This window comes from Tenrec ecaudatus, chromosome 10 (genome assembly GCF_050624435.1).
Source record: "Tenrec ecaudatus isolate mTenEca1 chromosome 10, mTenEca1.hap1, whole genome shotgun sequence".
Lineage (NCBI taxonomy): Eukaryota > Metazoa > Chordata > Mammalia > Afrosoricida > Tenrecidae > Tenrec > Tenrec ecaudatus.
This window is the reverse complement of record NC_134539.1, coordinates 3,629,620-3,653,021: the sequence shown is the minus strand read 5'-3', so window position 1 is coordinate 3,653,021 and position 23,402 is coordinate 3,629,620. Positions and strand designations below refer to the sequence as shown.

The window sequence follows — 23,402 nt, the reverse complement described above, 5'->3', positions numbered from 1 at the left end:
CCTTCTTCCTTTCTCTCACGTCGTACAGGGCGAGGCTGACAAACAGAGGCTCAATCTCGATCTCGAACCTGGTGGGGAAGAGAGAGGAACATCCAGGGGCTGCCACGTAGCGAACGTTCCGTGTCCTGCGAGGGCCTGGTCACAGGGGTGGTTATGAATGCAGCTGCATTTGGCTAACTCCTTAACCACGAGAATCACACTGGGCTACCAATCCAGCGATATGGAGTCCATCGGGGAGCCCCGGGAGTGCAGAGGGTGGAGAGGTGGACTGCTGACTGCAAGGCCAGCAGTTCAAATCCACCAGCTGCTCCGTGGGAGCAGGGTGCTGGCATGGAGTCTGGAGCACCCTGAGATAACTTCACTATTACCTGACCCCCCAAATAGCCACCTGCTCCAGGCTGCTGAAGCCCAGCGATAGGTTAGTTTCAGCAGGACAGGAGTCGACCTTGAACCCTGGGCTCTTCACAGAACTGTCTGTATGGGATCATTGGAGCCTTGGTGACATTGTGGTGAAGTACCCCACTATCATGACCCCAGTTCTGCCTTACAAATCGGCTAGACCAGAGCATGTACACAGGTACAGACAAGAGCTGGAAACACAGGGAATCCAGGGCAGATGAACCCCTCAGGACCAAATCATGAGAGTAGCGATATCAGGAGGGGAAGGGGAAGGTGGGGGCAGAAATGGTGAACCGATCACAATGATCTACATATAACACCTTCCCTGGGGGGAAGACAATAGGAAAGTTGGTGAAGGGAGACATTGGTCAGTGTAAGACATGAAAAAATAACTTATAAATTATCAAGGGTTTGTGAAGGAGGGAAGGGGAAATGAGGAGCTGATACCAAGGGCTCAAGCAGAAAGAAAATGTTTTGAGAATGATGATGGCAACAAATGTACAAATGTGCTTGACCCAATGGATGGATGGATGGATGGTGATAATAAAAATAAAAAAGAAAGCTTAGTTTGGGAAACTCCTAAGGGCAGTTCCACCCTGCCCTCCAGGGTCCCGCGAGTCGGGGTTGACGCGATAGCAACGAATTTGAGATTTGTTGAGTGTCTACAGGGCTCACAGAGACTCTAGGGCAGCATCGGAGCCTCCCCTGTGGGCGTCATTCTTTACGGGAGTCGGAAGTCTCATCGTCTTCCTTGGAGTGGCTGGTGGTTTTGAACTGCTGGCCCTGGCGTTGGCAGCTCAGCTCACAACCACTGCGGCCCCAGGCCTCCTCAGGGCGAGCACAGCACCTCAGAAGAGTAGATGAGACCCTTGAGGGCAAAGAGCTTCTGTGAGTGGGGCAGCTGCTCAACAAGAAGGGTGACATCGTGGGGCTGAATTGGGGGGTGGGGGGCAGTGTGAATTGTTGTCTGTTTTGCCGTGTCTTTTCTCAACAGCCAGAAAGAAAGGAAGTCAGGTGAGGATAAATACCAACAACAACTGTATCGCAACCCGTACCACGATAGCAATCTCTCCACAGGGTCGCATCACCATCCCGCCACACAGTACCCACTTGTAGCTCGCATCACAACCACCCCCCCCCCCGGCCCCAATAACCATTTGTAGCTGAGCGGAACGCAGCGCGGTGTGGGTTTCCCGGGACTCACTTCAGCGCCAGCAGCTTGACCAGTATTCTGTGGCCCAGGTGCTCCTTGGGATGCTCAGGGACCGGACGGATTTCCACAGCATCCTCCTGTGATAATCACATTGCATGGGTCAGGGGACATTTCCTGGAGGCAGGGATGTCCGGGAAGGTTCACCCAGCGACGGGAAGGCCACCCTCCCACCCCCGTGTCTTTCCCACTGTACGCCAGCTTTGACCAGTCTGCTCTCTGGCCCTTGCCATCAGCACAGGCAGCAAGCCCTGCCTCCCTCCAGAACCCCAGGCCGCGGAGACAAAGGGACGGAGGGGGGAAGGAAGGAAATCGGCTCCGGGATGCTGTGGTTTTGGAACGTCCGCCGGCTGCCGGCGCACAAGCTCACAACTATTGTTCTGTTCCGCGGGCCCGCTCCGAGGACAGGCCGGACACCTTCAGGGCATGTCTCTCTCTGAGGCACAGGGCGAGTCCACGCGGAGCTTTAGGCCCGCCATCCGAGGCAGGGTCTTCATGCAGGACAGCAAACCCCATGCACCGCCACCGTCTGCTCTGAGTCACGGCCGCCCTCTAGTACAGGGCAGGACTGCTTCCGGGCTCAAGCCTGCCTTTCTCCCTCGGAGCAGCTGGGGGTTTCCAACTGCTGACCTTGCGGTTAGCAGCCCAATGCGTAACCACTATGCCACCGGGGCTCCTTCCTGGCAGGATGGGGCCCTCCACTGAGAGAAGAGGGCCTCTCTCCTTAGCTAGAAGGGAGAGAGGCACACTGAAGTTGTTGCTTGGCGACAGAATCAACTCGATGGCAGTGGTTGGCTGGCTGGCATGCGTCCGCGTATGCTCACAGTGATGCTAAGTTCCAGAGAGCCTCGATTTCCTTAGGGCTCCAAAGTGCAAGAGGACAAACACTGCCCAGTCCTGCACCTGCTGCATCATCATTAGCAAGGTCGCCTCCACTGTCGCAGCCACTGTGTCTGTCCGTCTGGCTGGGCGCCTCCTTCCCTTTGACTGACTCTCCACGTTACCAAGTACGACGTCCTTCTCCGGGCACTGGTCCCTCCCGATCACGTGTCTCGCATCCGTGAGCGGAGCAGGGGCGCGGTGAAAGAGATGCCGGCCTGCTCACCCACACCGAGCCCAGACCCTTGGAGAGCTGTACCGGATCGCACGGTCGCTGCCCGCCTGTCGTCAGGGTGTCCACGAGCCCGGAAGCTACACCACCACTACTCAGACACCGGCAGGGTCACTCACGGTGACAGCGTTCAGCAGAGCTTCCAGACCGTGACGGACTAGCAAGAAAGGCCCGGTGAGCTGCTTCAGACACTTTGCCAACGCAGACCCGGCGACCGCAGGCGAAGCCCTGTTTGCTTGTTGTCTGTCTGGGTTGCTGTGAATTGGCGGGGGCCCTAACAGCTTCTAGCACGTGAATCTCCTGGCCTCGCCATCTGGGTATATTCCTTTATGTGTGAGACAGACGGACACGGTGGCTGGGACAGAGGGCCCAGATGTGGAACCACTGTGAGGATGGCACAGGACCGGCGGGGCGGGGGGGGGGGTGGTTGTTTCTGTTCTACGTGGGGTTGCTATGGGTTGGTACCTAGCAACCGCCAAACCAAACCTCGGGCAGACTCTGACTCTTAGCGCCCCTACCCGGCAGGGGAGCACTGTCCCGGATTGTCCAGGCGGGGGGGGGGGGGGTGGGGTCGTGGCTGTAGCTCTTGGTGGGAGTAGAAAGCCTCGTCTTTCTCCAACAGCCAACCTTGAAGTTAGCAGCCTCCAGGGTACCCCACTCTGCCACAACAACTTGCAAAGACAAGGTCCTGGGGGGCAGGAGCAGTTTCACACTTGACTGCTAACAGGTGGTTTGGCAGGTGGATTCCCACCCCCACTCTCAAGCTGCCTCCCAATAAAGGCCTGGCCAGGTACCGCCATCAGGATGACAGCCCTCGGAGCCTGTCGCACGGGTCTGCCGTGCTTCGGAATCGAGGGCAGCCAGGATGGTCCAGGCTGTGGCCCTGAGCACCCGCATCCACCCCGCGCCCCCCCACACCCCCTCCACTGCTGTCCCGAGACGGGCGCCTACCTCATCCAGTGGCGGGCAGAGGGCGAAGAGCTGGGTGGGCCGGCCGCTCCTGCGGGCCTCCTCATTGCGCTGCTCCAGGTCCTGGACGCTGACCTGCTGCAGCAGGCCCTCCAGGCGAGGCTCGGGCTGCAGGCTGCGCAGGGTGAAGTCGCAGGCCGTGAGGGGGCCCTTCCCAGAACCGCCACACAGCACCCGCAAGCTGCAGGGGGCCGTCTGCGAGGGGACATGCGGTCGTGAGAGGGAGGCCAGGGAGTGGGAGAAGGATGCAGTCCCGGAGGAAACCTCTCCTTCCCGCTCCTCGGGGGCCCAGAGCTAACCCACGAGGAAAAGCTTGGAAACAGTTCCCAGGGGGCTGGAGGTTGCTGCTTTCTAGGCATTGGAAATCAAGTCTCTGTGACCTCAGGGACAGGACAGGGGTCAATACTGACCACGCTCACATCTCAGGCAAGGACAGGACAGGGAGGGGACAGGGGTCAACACTGACCAAGCTCACTTCTCAGGCAGGGACAGGACAGGGAGGGACAGGGGTCAACACTGACCAAGCTCACCTCTCAGGCAGGGACAGGACAGGGGTCAACACTGACCATGCTCACATCTCAGGCAAGGACAGGGAGGGGACAGGGGTCAACACTGACCAGGCTCACATCTCAGGCAAGGACAGGACAGGGAGGGGACAAAGAATAATGCTGACCATGTTTCTTTCTGTCTCGGGCTGGGAAAGGACAGGGAGGGGACTGGGGACAATGCTGACCAAACTCACATCTCTGGCTAGGACAGGACAGGATGGGACGGTGGGGTGGGGTGGCAATGCTGACCATGCTCAGGTCTCACATGGGGGCAGGGGGCAACAAGGACACAGGAGACCTCACGCTAGTGTCAATGTCCGAACTTGGTGTTCTAAACCGTGGAATACCAGGGTAAGTACAACAATCTTGCTCCTTGATCCAAGAAAACCTGAGGTATCATCTGATCTAGACAAAACAAGGAGCCCTGGCGTACTGGTGACATGATGGGCTGCCGACCGCACGGTCGACAGTTCAAACCCCCCAGCCGCCTCACGGAAGAAAGAGGAGGCTCTCAACTCCTGTGAGGGGTGGCAGTCTCAGCATCCCCCAGGGGCAGCTCTACCCCGTCTTCTAGGGTCTCCATGAGTCAGAGTTGAGTGGAGCCTGGTGGCACAGCAGCTGAGTGCTCAGCCCCTCGCCATCAAGCATGGCCATTCTCCCCACCCCAGGGCCCCTCGGGAGAAAGCCTGGCCGTCTGCTCCCAGAGCTGCTGCAGCCGAGGAAACCCTGCGGGGCAGCCCTGAGCCGTCACTGAGAACACCAGCCGGGCAGCAATGCAGTCTAGTGGCCACTCAGGGGCCCTGGGGGTGCTGCGGTTAAGCACGTGGGAGCAAACAGAAAAGCTGGTCTGCTTCCCTGGCATGGCAGCCGTGGACGCCCGTGGGCAGCTCTGCCCTGTCCTGCAGGGCTGTTCTGTGTCCACCCAGACTCAGAGGCAGTGCTTATGGCTGGTGTGAGGCTCCTGCAGTGGCCCTTCCCCGAGAGGAAGGCCACAGAGGCCCATGCAGGGTGGTCCCAGTGTGGGGAGCCACTGGGAAGAGACTTGGGGGGGCATCTTGATAAAGGACCCATTGCAATCTCGGGGGGGGCAGCCTCGGAAACCTGCCGGTGGTTCCACTCCATCTTCCAGGGTCACTAGGGGTCAGAGTTTTGGGCTTTTGGTGGCACAGCAGTTAAGTGCTGGGCTGCTGACCACTAACTGGGCAGTGGCCCCAACAGCACCTGGAGTCCCCACGGCATCTCACAGCGATGGCCCCAGGTACCCCGCCCCCAGTGAGAGCCCCTGCTCGCTGATGTTGAGGTGAGAGGGGGTGTTCCATAAGCCCATGGGAAAATCCAATGTCCTCTCATTCCCTTGTCCCAGGACTTCCCCACGGCCCCTGGATCCTCATTTCCTGTGGGGATTTCACTGAACCCCCATTTCTGTGTCTAGGAATAAGTCTGGGGAGTCAGTGCTCCTGACTTGCACGGTGGCGACCCCTGGCCTCTCCTGATGCTCTGCGAGACCTGCCGTTATTCCTGCCCAGACAGGATGGCCATGTGCCCAGCTGTCCCCGTGCCCAGGGAAGGGACACGCACCTCAGCGCTGGGCTCCGCACTCTCTGAGGCCTCAGACTCAAAGGTCTGTCTCTGCAGCGTCTTGTGGAAGTCCTTCCGGGAACCAGTCTTCCTGCTGAAGCCGCAGGGCTCCCAGCCCCCTTGGCTCCTTTCAGAGCAGGGTCAGTTCCATTTGTAAAGGGGGGCAGGAGAGAGAGAGAGAGAGAGAGAGAGAGAGAGAGAGAGAGAGAGAGAGAGAGAACAAGATCATCAGACCCCGCAGCAAAGTCCCTGGCTTATGTCTGCACACGGGCCTGCAAAGGCTTCCTGAGGGAGGGCCCGCACGCAGTCAGTCATCACATCTGAATGCCCACCGGGTTGAGGCCACCAGACACATGCATGTCCTTGGAAATAGGACCAGCCTGGGAAGATGTCCCCCTCGGGGGGCAGTAACTCAGATGTGGGCCATTTGGCTACAAGCTAAAGCCAGACCCGGAGCCTCGGGAAGAGGCCGGATACATCTCAGCGTGTCCACGGCGGCAAAGGAAGACGGTTTGAAGAGCTCAAATAGCATGTTTTGTCGGCACCGCAAAGATGGTTAAACCTGAATTTTAAAAGGAAAGGGGTGGCTGTTTGCGGGAGGCTACGGGTGACCAGGGAAAACCCCAAATCCATTTGCAGAGTCCCCACGGAGGCGAAGCCTGCGTGGAATTCCCTCGGCCCGTTGGCCAGGCATGTGGACAGTCCTGCCCTCAGAGAGTGGGTGGGTGCAGATAGGAAGCCAAGCCAATCCCTGCCGTCGAGCCGACTCTGACTCATAGGGACTCTAGGTGGTCCTCAGTGCCATCGAGTCTGGTCCGACTCATAGCGACCTTGGGCTCAACAGTGGGACACCGCCCCGCCCTCACAATTGTTCTTCTTGAGCCCATCGATGCAGCCACTGTCCGTCCATCTTGCTGAAGGTCTTCATCTTCGCTGCCCTCATACTTGGCCGAGCAGGAGGTCCTTATCCAGGGACTGGTCTCTGCTGACAGCACGTCCAAAGTGCGTGAGGCGGGCTCCCCATCCTTGCCTTGAAGGAGCATTCTGGCCGTACTGCTTCCCACACACATCCGTGTGTTCTTTCCGGAGGTCCGTGGGGCTTTGAATATGCTTCATCAGCCCGCACAACTATTCTTCTTCGGTCTTCCTGATTCAATGTCCAATTCCACACGCACAGAAGCCGATGGAAAATTCCATGGCCCGGGTGAGGCGCATCTCAGTCCTCGAAGCATGAGCTTGCTTTTCAAAGTGTCCTGTGCAGCAGAGTCACCCAGTAACTGTGGGCCTGGAGCCACCAGGTGCACCCACGATTGGGGCCACGCTTTCCTGGGGGTGGGGTGGGGTGAGGTGGCCCAGGAGACCCAGCATCCAGTGGTGGTCCTATCAACTCACAGGACTCATGGGGTCCATGCCTGTCCGGGCAACACTCACCCCATGGGGCTCTCAGCAGCTGCTTTGTGGACGTAGATCACCCGGCCTTTCTCCAGGCCAGGGGGAGGGCATCACATGGAAGGGCAGCCTGGCGTGGGCACTCAGAACCAACCCAAGGGACTGAGGAGGCACCCGTTGTTCCATGCTGCCAACGTATAGAAGCATATGAGCTATTAAGACACAAGGAGCCCACATTGAGCGGGCCCCGCTCCTAAAGGATGTCCTGGTCTCGGGGACAATGGAGGGGCATGACGCTGAGAGAAGTGACTAGAAGCTACAGCAGATCCAGTCAGATCCAATGTTGCTCTGAGTCAGAGCGGGCTCCGTGGCAGCTAACAGCCTCACCCCACAGGGACAGAGAAAGCCAGTGCCGGTACCTAGTGAGCCCGCTCACTCACTGCCACGGCATCATGCCACGGCGTCACGCCTACTCAGAGTGACCACGCCTGTGAGTTTGTCTCCTGTGGAGTGGCTGGTGGTTTTGAACTGCTGCCCTTGCGGATCGCAGCCCAACTCGTCACCACTATGCCACCAGCTTCTTAGACAACAAGAGCTTCCAAAGACCTAGATATCTGGAGGAGAGTTTGTTTCCGACTGGCCGGGGTGGGGCAGGCTCTTCGAGCGAGAGCTTTGTTTTGTGTCCTTTGCATTGAGTCTTGGTGGCTGTGGCTGTGACTGAGACCACAGGGACCAAGGACAGTCAGCTGATGCCCTGACCTGTTTGCTCCGTGCAGCTGCTGCAGAGATGGGCGGGCCTGGCTGGCTCCCACCCTTCTTGAGAGCAATCCGCTAAGCACCCTGGCCAGGCAGCGTCCCAGCCGCTGGTCATAATGAGCACTTACGGATCAGAGAGAGATTTTTATGGTGCTTGGGGAGGAACTGAATTATATGCACGCACCAAGCTGTTGGGGTTTAATTGTTTACCAAGCTCACGGGAGTGAAAGAGGCAGTCATAAAACACAGGCAGTCCCCAGTCCTGCCGCCCGGCTCTCCTTGGCCACGACCTTCCTGCAGAATCATTGGAGGCTCCCAGGGTGGGAGGCCAGGTCTCCGGACATCCGCGACATAGCCTGTCATGTCCATGAGTGGTTCAGCGGCATGGCCGAAGTGACCCCGAGCACAAACAGCAGGTAAGAGCATTTAATGACTTAGGAGCTCGGGCCTCCCGGAGGATGCGGAATCCCTCGTGAGTTCGTTCTGAGAAAATGACCCCAAAAGTTCTGCCTGCAGAAGGCAATGTCACCCAAGGGTGCCACCCAACTCCAGTCCACACAAAATGAGCCAACTCCACGGAGGCACAACCATGCCCCTCTGCTGTCTGCTAGGCCAGGGGCCATTCTCAAAAGCCCTGGGGGAGAGCGTGCCCGCTCGCTCCTGTGTAGGACAGGCCAAGGCTGGACAAGCTCACTGCTGGGTAGGCAATTCCAACACACCGCCACCCTGCAGGACAGGGGAGGGTCAACACAGCTGAGAACGTTCTAGAACATTCCGTCACTCTAGGAGAGAAAGCCATTCTGGCTGGAGGAGTGGCAGTAATTTATCCCCCGTCACACAAAGGTCCACGTGGCTTTGGAGTGGAAGGTTGAGCGGAACAAAAGCAAATTGAAAATAGTCTCTCTCTGTCATGTTAAAAGGCGACTTACTTGCGGGTCACAATCAGCCAGTCTCGCACGTAGGTCTGCACGCAGTCTCTGAGGTGCGCGTCCAGTTCAACACTAAGGAGGCAGAATTGGGGAGAGACGCGTGTTAGTTATTACTGGACAGAAAGAGCCCGGTCAGACCCCGAAACCAGCGAGTCAATTCCAAGTCACGGGGACCCCTTTATGAAGCTTTGGGGGGGGGGTCTTCTCCAGGGACCGTGTCTCTTGACAATAGGTCCAGACGGTTCTGTGAGCCAGGGCAGAGAGGAAATGGACACTGCGAGTGTCTGACTCCTTCCGGGGCAAGAAGACCTCCCTTTGGTGAGGCCAGCACCTTGGCATCTGGTGCTTTGTGGGCTCCTCTTCAGCTGCCTGCCCGGGGGCAGGCGTCTGACACAGACAGGTAGAACCCGTTGTTACCAAGCAGGAGACAGAGAGAATCGGTCTGCACGCACATTTCTCACCGGGGTAATTGGACCGAGTCATCTGGGGAGCCTTGTCAGGGCGTGTAGGCTCTGCTCTGTGGAAGTCACAAAGCAGGGCCGTCTTACACTTGGGGGCGGGAGGGGGGCAGGCGGGGAGCTTTGGTTGGTGTGTAGCAACGCTGTTAAGGGCCGGCGTGGAGTCCGTTCCGACGCACAGCCACTCTGCAACACCACGGAACAGCGCCGGTGCCGCGCGGTCCATGCAACCCCTCGAGCCACCGGGCCATCCCTTCCTGTGAGGGTCTTGCCCTTGCCCCGTCCTTCTTTCCCAGCACGAGGGCCTTCTCCAGGGACTGGCCGAAGACTGAGACGGAGTCTCTCCCTCCTGGCTCCTAAGGAGCATGCACGCTGTACTTCTCCCAAGCCAGCTTGGTGTGGACGCCGGAGGAGGACTCATGCTTGGTAAAGCAGAGGGTCGAGGGAAAAGAGGAAGACGCTTGGTGAGAGGGCGTGCCACGTGGCTGCAACCACGGGCTCTAGCAAAGACTGTGGCAGCACCGGGTGGCATTTTCCTCCACGGGACGTGGAGTCTTGACCGACTCCACGGCTCCTCTCAGCAGCCAACAAATGCCACGGGCCTTTACTGTCTCATCTGTGAAGTGGGGCGACAAGCCGTGCCTGGAGGTGGGATTGCCGACAGCCTGGGGAAGCATCGCCGAGGTCAGCCATGTAGATCTGGGCCCTGACGGCCCAAAGCCTAGCCACGTCACTTCCCAGCTCACGCCACCGCTCTGCGCCTCTGTTCCCCCACCGTGAAGCGCTGATGTTACCAGCCGGCTGCTCACGTCTTAGAGCTGCAGTGCTGATTAACTAAGGGCCTTGAAGTTGGCCTGGTGCAGCAGGATTCCCCTTGGTGGCCCAGGACCCCTACGTGATCAACGGATAGCTCGGCCGTTAGGAAATGCCAAGTCCACCCAGAGGCACCTCGGAAGGAAGTCCTGTCCACCTGCTTCTGAAACACCGACCAGGAAGCCCTTTGTGGCAGGGCTCCACGCTGACAGCCAGGCTCCACGGGCGGCGACTGGGCGGAAACGAGGGAAAGGCAGTCCACACCCACGTGCCCTTGACGAGGAGCCCTGGTGGCTCAGTGGTCATGCATCGGGCCGCTAACCACAAGGTCAGCAGTTCGAACCACCAGCCGCTCCTCGGGAGGAAGACGGGGTTTTCTCTGCCCATCAAGAGTGACAGTCTCAGAAACCCGCAGGGGCCGGTCCACCCTGTCCTGGAGGGCTGCTGCGAGGTGGAAATGAGTCGGTGGCCGTGAGTGTGGCTTTGGAGGCACTGATCTGGTGGTGCTGTGGGTCAGGCTGTCAAGGACAAGGTCGGGGTTCAAAGTCGCCAGCGGCTCTGTGGGAGAACAAGGAGGCTCTGTGTCCCTGTAAAGATCCAGGAAGGCTGGGAAGCCCTCGACAGGGGCTCCTATGTGTAGAAATGGTCTCAGAGGCAGTGGGTTTAGGCGCCGACTGGATCACTTTACATGTACGGGTCCCACGGGTCCTCCATCAGTTCCTGGGGGCAGGCTCTACTGTTTGCTCCGTTGTGGAAGTACGAGGTGATGGGAGAGGAAGCGTGGGGATTTGGACTCAGGCAGGTGGGCGAGGTCCAAGCTTGTGCCGGGGCAGCTCAGGCCGGGGGCACTCAGACGGGTCACCCACGGTTACTTGCATCGGAAAGGGTGCCCTCCTGAGCTGCAATTATGTGGCAGGCCTTTGGCAACTGTGGCAGCTACATAATTTCACCGAGACTTGATACCTAGAGTGAAGGGGTGGAGTCTAGCCTGTCAATCAGGTCACAGCCTGATGATGGCTCCTGGTGGGCGTGACCCTCTCCTGAGGATTCTGGGAAGTTCCTCTCTAGCTCCCTGGATGCGGGCCACACTCTGCTTCACCTTCCTGTGGAGGAGACACTGAGAGCTGGGGGAGCCACGTGGAGACTCACGCCAGTGCTGAGACGCTTCCACCACCACTGGATCCACAAGATGTTGCGCCCACTGGCCCGTGATCCTCCTCCATTTTGCATCCTGTCCTGTGCTATGTGAATCTGAAGAGGAATCCGTGAGCTAATGTCTGCCTAATGGACTTGAACTGGACTGGGCTGGGCTGCGTTATCGATGCATCATTACTTCTTGATATAAAGTTCTCTTACACGTATGAGTGTCGGGGAGTTTGTTTCTCTGGTCAACCCGACTCACACAGCCACGATTAAAGCAATGAAAGCCGTTTTAGCATCGCCAGGAAGATAATGCGCTGGTGTCAATTGTGCCGACAGGAGAATATCATATTTAAAAAGTGATGCTAATATAAAGAAATTACCTTCCCCTTCACGTTGCTCAGAGCCCCCCGGGGCAGTTCTACCTTGTCCTATAGGGTCGCTATGAGTCGGCATTGGTTCAATGGTGGTGCATTTTCTGTTGTTGTTTTCCTCGCATAGTTCATATATATGTGTTTGTATATATATATATATATACTCTTCCATCTAAATGCATGGCAAGTATTGTCGACAAGGTTCCCCCAAGATTCTGATCTCCTTTGAAGACAATAGACGGTCCATTTTTGACTCAGAGGAAGAAAGATGAAAGGACTCTCTACCGTGGGCAAAGGTGCTGTGAGGTTAGCTCCGCCGGAGCCGCACCTGGAGGCAGGACCAACCCTCTGACACGGAGCAGCCCTGGCCCTGGGTCCCAGCGTGGCTGCTGCTGCTGCTGCTGGGGGGCTGGTTTCAGAATATTAGAGAGGGGGGCAAGGTCAGCCTTCAGCATGAAGAGCTCCCTCCTGTGGGAAATGGGAAGACGGGCTTTCTACTCCCATGAAGAGTTACAGTCTCGAAACCCACAGGGGTCAGTTCTACCCTGTCCCTTAGGGCCACCATGAGTCCGCATCGACTCCCTGGAGTGAGTTTGGGATTGTTTGGAGAGGAGGGCTCCTCAAGCCTCTGGTTGGTGAAGCCGTTTGAGCACCGCCCTACCCTTACACGATTGGACCAGATCTGAAGACCTCATGAACTCACTGTCACCATGTCGATTCCAACTCAGGGCGGCCCAAGGCCCAGGGTCGAGCTGCCGCTGTGGGTTTCTGAGGCGGTAACTGTTTACAGGAGTAGAAAGCCTTGTCTTTCTCCCACGGAGCAGGTGGTGGTTTTGAATCACTGACCTGGCGATTACAGCCCAACGTGTAGCCACTGTGCCAGCAGATCTCCACAGAGCGGAGTGATTTTGTTATGAGCCCCCAGGAGGAACCCAGCTACGCATCCACCTGGAATGACCTTAGAAAGGCCCGGATAATGGAAATCCTCTGGTGTTCAACTGGGCACATGTCGGTGGCTGTGGCTTGGGGTCAACTTAACAACAGCGGTTTGCTTCTCAAAGTGGAGCCGGGGTGGGGTTGCAGACCAGCCCACCCACTGCAGAAACAGCAAGGCACAATCCTAACCCAACACAAACACACATCCCTTCCGACCCTGCAACCTCTCTGGCGGGCACCTACCCTAAAGAAATCGACAACAAAACAGGAAGAGACAAGGGCACACCCACATGCCTCCCAGCAATCTCTAGAGTGGCAAAAGGTTGGACCGGTCAAAAGCCTAGCGACAGAGGCATGATGGGTCAACACACTCCGGTGAGCACATGCATGCACACACAATGGGGTATTACACATCCCCCCAAAACAATGACAAGTCTGGCAAACGCCTCACACACGGACAACATGGGAGGACATCATGCCCCAAATGTTGGTCCATCTCATAAAGACCAATATTTCATGAACCATTATCATAAGGGGTGTGGTAGTTATGCGATCTGGTGTCAACTTGGGACTATTAAGAGTGGAGGGGTGGAGTCTAGCCTGTCAATTAGGTTGCAGCTTGAGGACCTCATTTGGAGGTGCTACGGAGATAAACAGCTCGCTGGATGCCAGATACAGACAGACCCTCTGCTTAGTCTTCCTGCTGACATGACAGATGGAGCTATGCTGATGGAGCCAGAGCCCTGAAGCTGGAGGAGCCACGTGGAGACCCACACCAGTGCTGAGATGCTTCCACTGCCACTGGATCCACCAGACTTTCCACCCACTGGCCTGTGACCTTCCTGCATTCGGTGTCATTGCATGTGTTGTGTGAGTCTGAAGAGGAATTTATGGACTAGAATTGGACATATTGGCTAATGTCAAACTTATGAACTTGATCTGGACTGGGCTGGGAAGTTTTTTTAATGCACAATTACTCTTTGAAAGAAAGCTCTTTCTTACACACATATGAGTGTCTATGAATTTGTTTCTCTAGTCAACCTGGGCTAACATAAGGGGAAAAATCAAAATCAAAATGGTTTCCGCACAGAACGATAAGGCTTTCAAGACTATGAGGAGGTCAGGGCCCGGCAGGGGGAGGAGGAAGGGGCAGGGAGGTCAGGAGGGATGGAAGGTGGGGGCAGAAGAAAGCAAACAAAAGAAACCACATTTCCAGGGGGTCTAGTGGGCGTGTGCCGCTGACTCCACACGCTGGGCTGTGACAAAGCAGACGGTACGTTTCCCTGTGTGTGTGTACGTTCCACAGACAAAAGTGCACACACAACCCAAGACAGGTGACATGACGCTAGACGAGGGAGACGGAGAGAGCAGGGCGCAGCCTTAACAACCCTGCAGGTTCCTCGCCCCCAGACATGCGTGACCCCATGCGTGACCCCGGGTCTGAGGGGCTGAGAAGGGGGAGGAGGAGGGGCCGCAGGGACTTGGATGTCTCTCGTGACACACACATTCCTTTCAGACAAGAAAGAAAAGCAGAGCGGGTGCAATTCTTCCTTCCCGCACACAAGACCCGGGCTTGAATCCCACCAGGACAGCATTTGGCCCCACTCTCCACAAGGCCACCATGAGTCAGGTGACAGCTTGGCGCCACTCACCTGCACACCACCCTTCCTGGGGACCGGCACCTCGCCGCCCCTGGCCCACAGCTAAGCAAGGACTCACCCTTCCTCGGGCAGCGAGGGCTGCAGGGTCCTGCAGTCCTTCGGTGTGAATGCCACATCCAGGTCGTCTTCCTTGAAGTCCCCCAGCTCCTGGGCCAGCTCCACATCCAGGCTGCTCAGGTGGGACATCAGAAGGCCTTCAAAGTCCCCCGGCTCCACCGGGTCGTAAAACTGAGGCTGGAGGAGGCGGCAGAAAGGAGACAAAGGAGTCCCGGGTGAGCATGAGTGACTGTCAGGGCCAGGCCCCAGGCAGGTGTGCAGGGCTGCCCTGCCGCCCCGTTCTTGGGAGAGAGCCAGGCTGACAGGGAGCTGTCACGGGGCAGGCCTCAGGTGGGCATGGGGAGGGAGGCAGTCAATGAGGACAGTCAGGTCCCACACACCAAGGCCTGATTTTCCTCAGCTCAGCCGGCCCACAGGCTCAGCAGGACTTTCACACCTTCTCCATCCAGGGAAGGTTGGAGGGGGGCGGGCAGGTTTGTCTATACGCAGCCCAGTGCCAGAGGCAGCTTGCCAGAAGCTGGGCCAACTGGTTCCTCCCCAGTAGGGATCTGCAGGGAGCCCCACCCGTGTTTGGGCTGGGTCCAAACTAGGCAGCCCTGTTTGGACTAAGCTGAACCAGGTGCGGGCCCTGCAGGTGCTTCCCTGCACATCCCAAAGGTCAGCAGCAGACTGGGCCAGATAAGAAAACCGCCAGATAAATAACCAGTGAAACTAGATGCTCCGGGTTCAAAGAAAGTCACAAGGAGTGGACAAGCAATTCTCGGCATTTCCAGACCCCATGTGCTAATTGCCATCATTGCCACACATTCCTCACCACCCCTTTAAACACCTCTGCCCCCCCAGCTGCTGCAGCACGACTTCCCTGACCTGTTGGCCTAGGTGAGGGAACCTGTCGGGAGCACCCCCTAATAAAGCCATTTCTGTTTCTGCTCTCCCTTGTCCTGTCAGTTATGTCTGTCTGCCTCCCTGTACCTCAGTCTCACCTTTGCAACCCCCACCCTCCGCCCTGCACGCCCACCAGAGCTGACACCCTGTGAGGGACCGCCTGGAGGCTACCTGTGGGATACAGAAGGTCCACCAGCCCCCTGTCCCCTCCACAGTATATGACAGACCTACGACCTGCATGCAACACATGAGAATGAGATGCTCTGGGAGGCTCCCCACCTCCCCTCCACAGTATATGACAGACCTATGACCTGCATGCAACACATGAGAATGAGATGCTCTGGAAGGCTCCCCTCCTCCCCTCCACAGTAGACCTATGACCTGCATGCAACACATGATAATGAGATGTACTCGGAGGCTCCCGCCCCAGGGCATCAGCCATCTAGGACATCAGACCTATTGCCTGTCCCACCCCATGCTGATAAAGACAGTGGCTTGTTGCCTGAATGAGAGGCCAGAGACACGGTCAAGCCAAACCAAGATTAGGCTGCATGTGTCATGAATCTAGAGACCACCCATCTTGTCACATGTGTCCCTGTAGTGCCACCCTTCTGATTGTACACACTTAGCTTGCATGTATGCTGACGGTACAACCCCTTCCCGTTAGGCTGTAATCAGGGGGGGCTTGTACATTCCCGACAATGTATATAAGCCATGATTGGAAATGCATTCTTTCTCTCTGCGTGAACCTGGCTGCTGAGATCATGGCTGTCCGGGAGGGGAGCAATTGCATGCTTTATCTTGTCTGATGCCTCTTTAATTTTACCCCTCAATGACAGAACCGCCCCCTTGGACCCATTCGATTGTGGGGGCTGGCACCCCACTGCTACCTGGGACTGCACTGAAAGAAATTATCATGGGACTGCAGACCCAGAGCCGCCTGCTGAGTTCTCGCCTGGCCTAGCAGGGCCCTGGGGGCTCTGTGCTGGGCTGCTAACCACAAGGTCAGCAGATCAACTCCACCAGCCGTGCTTAGAGAGAACGATGGAGCTTCCTGCTCGCATACAGACGTGCAGCCTCAGAAACCCTGCGGGGCAGTTCCACTCTGACTTACGGGGTCGCTGTGAGCCGGTATGACCCACGGCAGTGGGTTTGGTCATTGTGGGGGTTTATTTGAACTCACAGGCTCTGAAGGATTGTCCATCGCTCTTTAATACAGGCCTCCCTCGGAAATGTCACAGGTTCGATTCCAGCCCACCGTGACCAAGCGGATGCCACAATACAGGGAGTCATGGGACTTGTTTGGTTCCAAAGTATATGCAAATAGGATGGCATGATGCAAATGTGTGAGCCATCATGAGAATGAGGACCACTCACCACCATTGAGCCCAGCCTGACTCGCGGCCACCCTGGAGGACAGGGGAGAGCTTCCCCTGTGTTCACTCTTTATAGGAGTAGAAAGCCTCCTCTTTCTCCTGCAGAGCGGCTGGTGGGCTTGAACTGCTGACTTCGCAGTTAGCAGCCCAATGCCTAACCCACTGTGCCACCAGAACCCCCCGAGGAGGGGCCAGTCCCCGGAGAAGGACATCATGCTCAGCAAAGCAGAGGAGCATCAACAAGCAGGGAGGCCCTCGATGAGATGGACTGATTCAGTGGCTACAGCCATGGTTGTGAGGGTGGCCCGGGGTGGGGCCGCGTCGCCTGTCGGCAAGGGGTCACTGTGAGCTGGGGCTGACGTGAGGGTGACTAATAACAGCAGCATACTTGTTGAAACAGACGAGCAAGACCCGTTGGCACCCAATGCACGTTACCCAAGGGGACGGCCCTGTAGGGGAAGGAAGCCCATGTGTGGGCCAGAGGCAGATCACCAGGCCTTTCTTCTGAGGGGCCTCGGGGAAGACTGAAACTGCCAACCTCTCCATTAGCAACTGAGCGTGTGAATGTTTGCACGCCCCCAAACCAAGCCACACTCACTGCCACCGAGTCCCTGTGGATTCACAGAGACCATCCCCCACCACCCCCTGTGGGGTTCAAAACCTGTCGTTCTTTACAGGGGTAGAAAGCCCAGTCTTTCTCCCTCAGGGCTGCTGGTAGCTTCGAACCGCCAACCATGCAGAGGACCACAGCCCAATGCGTAAGCACCGCAGCACCAGGGCTCCGTGTGCACTGCCCAGGGACGCCACAGTGTGTGTCCTGTCTCTGAAATCCAGAGCCACGGACGACGAAAGCATGCTGACAGCGATGCACGTTACCCAAAGGGACTGGCCTTAGGGGGAGGCCGACCGGAGAAGAACCGGGGGGTCTGAATGAAGGTGTCGCCGGAGACTCGGGCATGCGTCGCAGACCGGCAGCAGAGGAACCCACAGACCTGTCTTGGAAGAAGCACAAGCGGAGCGCTCGTCTCCAGGACTGTGGACATGTTGTCCGGAGAGGCCAGTCCCTGGAGAGGACACCCTGCTTGGCGAGGTAGAGGGGCAGCGAAAAGGAGGAAGGCCTCACGGAGATGCACGGACCCCGTGGCTGCGACCAGGGGCTCAGGCCTGGGAACAATGGTGAGGCCGGCGCAGGGCCAGGCGGTGTGTCTGTCTGTTGTGCACTGGTCGCTCTGAGCTGGAGCTCACTGACTGCACCTCACAGCAACCCCGGGAGGGCCCAGGAGCAGGGAGAGCAGGTGGGCCGCCTCTCTCCTCCAGCAGGGGGTTTGCGGAGAGTCCACCTAGGGGAACACTTAAGTCACAAGAATGTGGTCTCCCCGTGCACCCCGAGGTGATGTTTGCACTCGTGGTGTTCAAGAAGGGGCCCGGGGGCGTGGAGGTGGGTGGCTCGTGAATTGGGCAGGTGACCACAAGGTCGGCAGTTCGCACCCACACACTGCTCTGAATGAGAAGGACGGGGCTGTCGGTGCCTGTAACGACGTGCAGCATCAGAAACGCCAAAGGACAGTTCCACTCTGTCCATCCGGTCACTATGCGTCAGAACGGACCGGATAGCAGAGGATTTGGGTTGGGTTTGGTCTATGGCATATGGAAGCCACTGTCATCAAGTGGATTCTGACTCACAGCGACCTTCTCTGGGTCTTTTGAGGCTGTCAGTCTATAATAGGGAGCGGACAGCCCCATCTTTCTCCTGCATGGCCAATCCAGGTAGCAGTTCCACACCTGCTGAACCTGCACATGAGGCTCACAGAGACAGTTCTGGGTCTGGGCCCCCAGTAAAGACCCCTGGTCCCATAGTTGTTCCCTGTTGGGAAGTCACCTCGTGGTCGACAGTGTGAACCCACCTGCTGAGAGAGAGAGAGAGACAGAGACAGAGACAGAGACTGAGAGAGCCAGCCCTGTGGGCTATGCGTTGGGCTGCAAACCCGAAGGTCAGCAGTTCAAAACCACCAACTGCTCCATGGAAGAAAGATGAGACTTTTTCTACCCTTTGTAAATATTTATGGTCTCAGACACCCACAGGGGGCAGTTCTACCCTGTCCTATAGGGTAAAACTGAGGCTGAACCAACTCGCTGGCAGTGACTTCAGTGGCTTGGTTTGTCCTCAGCCTCAACTTCTGTCCCGACACCCAGGTTGACTTTTCCAAACACAGCTCAGCATTGGGTGACACCTGGAGCAAACTCTTCATGGCCTGGCCAGTGCGCTCCTCCCACCACGCCGGGCCTTCACATCCCAGCCAGTGGCCAATCTGTTCCCTCGGAGGCGCGCGCTGCCTCAGACTCTGCACATCCTTTCCCTCCCCACGTGGGACCCCATCAGCAAGCCTTTTCTCTCCTCTCCAGATATTGTTACGTGGTTGGGAGCAAGCTACAGAACCAAGTACTTTTCCATCCAACAGTTCAGAGGCACGTTGTGTCCCTGTCCTGAGCACAGTCCCCACACTGTCCCAGCAGCCCACTGCCCCCTTCCTCCCCATCGGAACTGGCCCATCCTCCCTTCCTTCCTGCCCCATCCTGCTTCTGAGTCATCTTCTGGCCACCTGCTGCCCTTCCGTTGATGGCTCCTAGGGGCTCGCTCTGCCCCACTGTCATGTTCACTTAAGAGGCCTGTTTGGCTGAAAGTTGAGCCTTGGGGGTGAGCTCAGCCCCGGGCTTGAAGGGTAACGGGCCCATTGTCTCAAGGGTTCCTCTGATCTCTCTCTCCCACTAACAAGCCTGGTCTCCTTCATGATTCTGCGGTTCGTTTCTTTTTAATCTCCCGTTCTATCCGGGACCTGCTAATGGGATCCTTTCCAGAGCAGTTGGCAGTGACAGCCGGGCACCATCTAGTTCTTCTGTCTGGGGGTGGTGGAGGCTGAGATTTCACATCTGTGCTATTTCCAAAATCTAGATTCCAACCACTTCCCACCTTGGCCACTGTCACCACCCCCCTCCCCACTACAAGCCAGCACTGGTCACTATTCTGGGTTCCCTGACATCCTCCCAGCCACCAGCCCCACCAGTCTCTGCTCTCTCCACAGTGGCCAGCGTGAGCCGTTTCTGGTGACCCCCGTGCACAGGGTTCTGGAATCAACCCTTGCTTTATTTATTTATTTTCATTGCTTTATTTTCAACCATTGTTTTGCACCATCCATTGGTTGGGGGTCTGTGACCACTCCCTGCAGGGACTCCCCATTCCAATCAGAACAGGATTCAGTGGAGTCCCATGATCTCATGGCCACAGTGATTTCGAAATCCTCCCCCAGCCTCACTCAATGCGTCCATTCTCCTTCGGCCTTTCTTATCCAGTGTCCGGCTTGCCCGTGCCTAGCAGATGTTTGAAAACACCACGGCTGGGGTCAGGCCCACCTTCATCCTCAGAGTCACCTCGTGGCTTTTCAACATGGTGAAAGAGGTCTCAGGCAGCAGATATACCCAAGACAAGGCATTGTTTGCTCTCCTGACCGCTGCCTCCATGAGCATCGATTGTGGATCCAGCAAACGAAATCCTTGACAACCTCAGTCTTTTCTACCAGTCTGGTCGCTGTTCCCTGCTGACTTTCTGCTGTCTCATAATACACAGGATGGAGGGTTCTTTGTGGGACATGGATTCCACGGTGCTTAACGGCCCAGGTGCAACAATGCTCTCCTGGGTCCTCTGATGGAGACCAGCCTTGGCTGCTAAGGAGATGGAGGGGCTTCCCTACCACAGGAGCGCTGGCCCATGGCCACTGCAGACCAAATGGGTTACTGGTTTTTCAAGACCACACGGCACTCTTGGCCGCCTGTGGAGCTGCCCGCCACGCCTTCCCTTTCTCTCCTGCTGCGAATTTGCCTGAGAACTAAACAGAACTTCGGGTCCCATCCACGGAGGAGCAGGGGATTGCCACGGGAAGACCGGCCACTGGGCTCCACCCAGCAGCTGTGAGGGAGAAAGGCCTGGCAATCTGCTCTGGTAAAGACAACAGGATCGGAACCTGGGGGTGGGACGGCGCTCTTCAATCTGTGACACGGTGGCCATGAGTCTGGGCTGGCTTGGCGACACTCAGCTACATTTTCGATCACACCACACAGGGGACACCCACAAATCCAAGAACAGCCCAACTCCTGCACAGGGGACACCCACAAACCTGAGAACAGCTCAATTCTTGCACAGGGGACACCCACAAATCCAAAAACAGCCCAACTCCTGCACAAGGGACACCCACAAACCTGAGAACAGCTCAATTCTTGCACAGGGGACACCCACAAATCCAAAAACAGCCCAACTCCTGCATAAGGGACACCCACAAACCTGAGAACAGCTCAACTCCTGCACAGGGGACACCCACAAATCCAAGAGCAGCCCAACTCCTGCACAAGTGAGACGCCAAAGAGCAGTGGTTCTCAACCTTCCTCATGTCGTGACCCTTTCAGACAGCTCCTCATGTGGTGGTGACCCCACAACCATAAAATTATTTTCGTTGCTACTTCATCACTGTCATTTTGCTACTGTTATGAATCATCGTGCAACTATCTGACATGCAGGATGTATTTTCATTGTTACAAATTGAACATCATTAAAGCATGGTGATTAATCACAAAAGCAACATGTCATTACATATTGTGAACTATTTATTTCTAATGACAAATAAGTGTAATGTTGCCTGGAAGCATGGTGTGGCATGGGGAACAGTCTTCACGCCGGGTACTCAAAGGTGGGTGTACCTGCATGTGGGAGGGCCCCTCTGGAGACAGATAGAGGAGCAGGGTCTTGGTTCCTAAGACCATCAGAAATACATTTTCCGATGGTCTTAGGTGACCCCTGAGAAAGGGTTGTTTGACACACACATCCCCAAAGCGATCTCAACCCACAGGTTGAGAACCGCTGCCAAAGAGCAAGGGCACTGAGGCATTATGAGTGGTCAGCCTTGGCCAGGTCACCGGCCGTCCTTGCGGTGCCAGCTAGGAGCGATGCTCCGGGCGAAAACCTCAATGCGCGACACGCCAGCCGCACGCCTTCGAAGGCACAGGCTGTCGCTTTACAGGCGAGAGCACACACGCCTGCTTCAGACACCAACAGACCCTGTCACCAGGGCTTCGGGCTGGTAACCAGGATGTGGCTTGTCGCCTCCGTTTCTGTAGCTGGAGCGTTGTGGTCCGGCCGGGCCGCTCCCCTTCACTCGGAGACTGCTCGTCTCGTTTTAAAAAGGGGATTTCAAAGATTATTATGAGCACTTTCTGCTCGAGTCAGGTGCCAGCTCAGGGGATTAACGGTCGACTTCAGGGCCTCCAATGCTGCAGCTGTCCCGAAGTGAAAACGCCCCCCCCTCCGCCCCCCCCCCCCAATCGTGATCATCAGGAACTACCTTTAGTGACTCGGCTTCAGCTCCGCCAAGCTGTCAGCAACGAGGAGCCGCCCTGGGGATGTGAAATAAGGGCCCCCGGGTTTGAACCCACCTACTAGGGCTCCACGGAGATAAGGCTGGCAATCTGTCCAGTAAAGATTTTTTAAAGATTCCAAACTCACTGCCTTCGAGTTGGTGCCCACTCACCGCCATCGTGCTGCCAGCCCTGTGGGGCAGCGTGGAGCTGCCCCTCTGGGTTTCCAGGCTGTAGCTCTCTAGGGAGCACAGCCCCGTCTTTCTCCGGGAACAGCGGATGGTTTTGAACTGTGGACCCTGTCGTTAGCAGCCCAGCGTGTGAACGCTAGCCTCAGACGGGGCAAGCAGTTAGTTCGAGTCTGTCTCAAGGTCCTGGCACAGGTTGGAATCGCCCGGATAGCATTGGACAATGGGTGTCTGGCCAGCCTGTCCTCTTGGCTGTGGCAATGTATGATGAGCCGGTCACCAAGGATCCTGGACTGAGGGGCGGTGGGGGGGGGGAGCAACCAACCCAAGGGTTACCACCCTCCTGCCTAGAGAAGCAATTCAATGACATCGGGGAGACAGAAATGTGAATTTCGAGCCCATTCTGAACTCGTGGGACATGAGCATTCACGCAAGCATCATGGGGAATTCTACGTCGAGAGTTCAAAGGTGAGGATCCGGCAAACCACACAGCCCCCTCGCTGCCTCTCACTGACTTACCAGGTTTGTGGCAGAAACCGCTGTGTCCCCAGCGAGAGAGCCACGCAGGAGACAGGTGGGGCTGGAACCTAGCAGCCACTCTGCAGGAGTGACGTCCTGGCGGGCGGGGAGCATTGTCACTACAGCTAACACCGTGCTTCACCAAGGGCAGGCCGTCCCGGCCATCGCGGCAGCCTTGCTGTTGTCAGCTGCCACAGGGCAAACCACCCTGAGTCGGCTCCAACTCCCGCGACCCACGAACAACTGAACGAACCTGGCATGCTGCCTGCCATCGAGCCCGTTCCGACTCACAGCACAAGGTGGGCTTCAGAGACTGTCACTCTCTGTGGCAGCAGAAAGCCTCCTCTTTCTCCCAAGGAGCGGCTGGTGGTTTCGAACTGCTGACCTTGCGCTTAGTAGCCCAAAGCATAACCAGTACATGACCAGAGCTCCTAATGATCACATTAAATCAAGCAGGCTGTCAGTGAGTCAATGCTGACTCACAGTGATGCCCTGTGGCCTTTCAAGACAGTAACTTGACGTGAATAGAAAGCCCAGTCTTTCTCCCAAGGAGCTTCAGGGGGATTTAAATTACCAACCATGCGGGTTGCTGGCCAACACATAACCACTGCACCGTCAGGGCTCCCAATGATCACATCAGAGGTGAGTTCATTACAAGTCTGACCAGTATGGTCCCCAAATGATATGCTAGCTATCTGAATAGCCT

The 23,402-nt window shown here is 56.9% G+C and overlaps 1 protein-coding gene across 2 annotated transcripts in view; it reads right to left on the bottom strand.

Moving 5' to 3' along the window:
* DOCK8 (dedicator of cytokinesis 8) overlaps positions 1–14,457 on the bottom strand; it is an 89,417-nt gene extending 74,960 nt beyond the window's left edge. For both annotated transcript variants that reach the window (XM_075558903.1, XM_075558905.1), the window contains exons 1-6: positions 14,330–14,457; positions 8,890–8,961; positions 5,816–5,942; positions 3,672–3,884; positions 1,604–1,689; positions 2–68 (exon numbers count right to left, since the gene is read on the bottom strand). In XM_075558903.1, coding sequence (XP_075415018.1) covers positions 2–68; positions 1,604–1,689; positions 3,672–3,884; positions 5,816–5,942; positions 8,890–8,961; positions 14,330–14,457 — 693 coding nt within the window. The remainder of the gene's footprint in view (position 1; positions 69–1,603; positions 1,690–3,671; positions 3,885–5,815; positions 5,943–8,889; positions 8,962–14,329) is intronic.
* Between the last annotated feature and the right edge of the window lie 8,945 nt (positions 14,458–23,402).